This window comes from Crocuta crocuta, unplaced genomic scaffold, assembly GCF_008692635.1.
Source record: "Crocuta crocuta isolate KB4526 unplaced genomic scaffold, BGI_CrCroc_1.0 scaffold1652, whole genome shotgun sequence".
Classification (NCBI taxonomy): domain Eukaryota; kingdom Metazoa; phylum Chordata; class Mammalia; order Carnivora; family Hyaenidae; genus Crocuta; species Crocuta crocuta.
In genome coordinates this window covers 64,212-65,873 of record NW_027530954.1, presented here as the reverse complement: position 1 = coordinate 65,873, position 1,662 = coordinate 64,212, and the positions used below count along the sequence as shown (strand labels likewise).

The 1,662-nt window shown below is 39.7% G+C and overlaps 1 protein-coding gene across 2 annotated transcripts in view; it reads left to right on the top strand.

Annotated features, from left to right (window-relative positions):
• LOC144236068 (olfactory receptor 8K3-like) overlaps positions 1–1,656 on the top strand; it is a 4,935-nt gene extending 3,279 nt beyond the window's left edge. The window contains exon 2 of one of the 2 annotated variants that reach the window (XM_077769673.1): positions 737–1,656. In XM_077769673.1, the coding sequence (XP_077625799.1) occupies positions 737–1,656 (920 nt within the window). Of the gene's footprint in view, positions 1–705 lie in introns of those variants that run through there. The other variant, XM_077769672.1, reaches the window with a different exon arrangement.
• The last annotated feature ends 6 nt before the right edge of the window (positions 1,657–1,662 follow it).

Sequence of the window (1,662 nt, the reverse complement as noted above, 5' to 3'; positions counted from 1 at the left end):
ATACTCCTTTTCTTATAATCCCTTTCTGTACATATGTTTTAATCAATTAAAGGTATTTTAAGTGAAAAACATTTCTAAATGATATCAGGATTCCCACTCAAGACCCAACTTTTCTAATGATGTTTTGTTTACAGAGCCATGAGAGGATTATATAGTATACATATATATAGTATATATAATGTTATATAGTATACTATATAGATTATAGTATATATAATGATTGGTAATATAGTATATATAATGATTGGTAATGAAAATCAGCAATTGGCACCAAAAAATGGCTAGTATATATCTTATGTTGTAACACTTTCTAAATTTGGTTCCAGTTTCAGTGATGGAGGTGAATCTTGTTTTAAGTCACCTCATCTAAGTTTTTTAATGTTTATTTCTGAGACAGAGCAGGAGTGGGAAAGGGGCAAAGAGAGAGGAAGGCACAGAATCTGAAGCAGGCTCCAGGCTCTGAGCTTTCAGCACAGAGCCTGACATAGGGCTTGAACCCACGAACTGTGAGATCATGACCTGAGCCAAAGTCTGATGCTTAACCGACTGAGCCACCCAAGCACACTTTAAGTATGTCATATAGAAAATTGGACCTGTCTTACCCATAATGGCTTTGGGTGCTAAAATGTTAACAGATATTAACAGATATTGTCTCCGGAATCTCAATGACTCTTGTGATGATTCTTCCCACAGCATTTTTCCTTCATGGCCTGGACAAACCAACCAAATCAAACAGTTCTAACAGAATTCACCCTAATAGGAATCACAGACCAGCCTGAACTGCAGGCTCCCTTCTTTGGGCTCTTCCTCATCATCTATGTGATCTCAGTGATGGGCAACCTGGGCATGATCATCCTTACCAACGTGGACTCCAGGCTACAGACACCCATGTACTTCTTCCTCAGACACCTGGCTTTCATTGATCTTGGTTATTCAACAGCTGTGGGACCCAAAATGTTAGTCAATATCATCACTGATCAAAACACAATCCCCTATATTTGGTGTGCCACACAGCTAGCTTTCTTCATCTTGTTCATCATCAGTGAGCTTTTCATTCTGTCAGCAATGGCCTATGACCGCTATGTGGCCATCTGTCACCCTCTGCTCTATACGGTTGTTATGTCACAAAAGGTGTGCTGGGTGCTGGTAGCTGTTCCCTATGTCTACAGTGCCTTTCTTTCTCTAATAATCACCATAAGGATTTTTATGTCATCCTTTTGTGACAATAATGTCATTAGACATTTTTATTGTGACAATCTTCCCTTATTAACTTTGCTGTGCTCAAGCACGCGTGACATTGAGTTGATAATACTGATCTTTTCAGCGTTTAATTTGGTATCATCTCTTCTGATAGTGCTGGTCTCCTACACCCTGATCCTTCTGGCCATCCTCAGGATGAACTCTGCAGAGGGCAGGCACAAGGCCTTCTCCACCTGTGCATCCCACCTAACAGTGGTCGTTATATTATATGCGACTCTTTTCTTCATGTACGTGCAGCCTAAATCCAGTCATTCTTTTGATACTGATAAAATTGCCTCTGTATTTTACACGTTGATAATACCTATGCTGAATCCCATGATTTACAGCTTGAGGAACAAAGAGGTAAAAGGTGCCCTGCATAGGATATGGAAAAATCTGCACAAACTTCCTATGTAGAGTTCA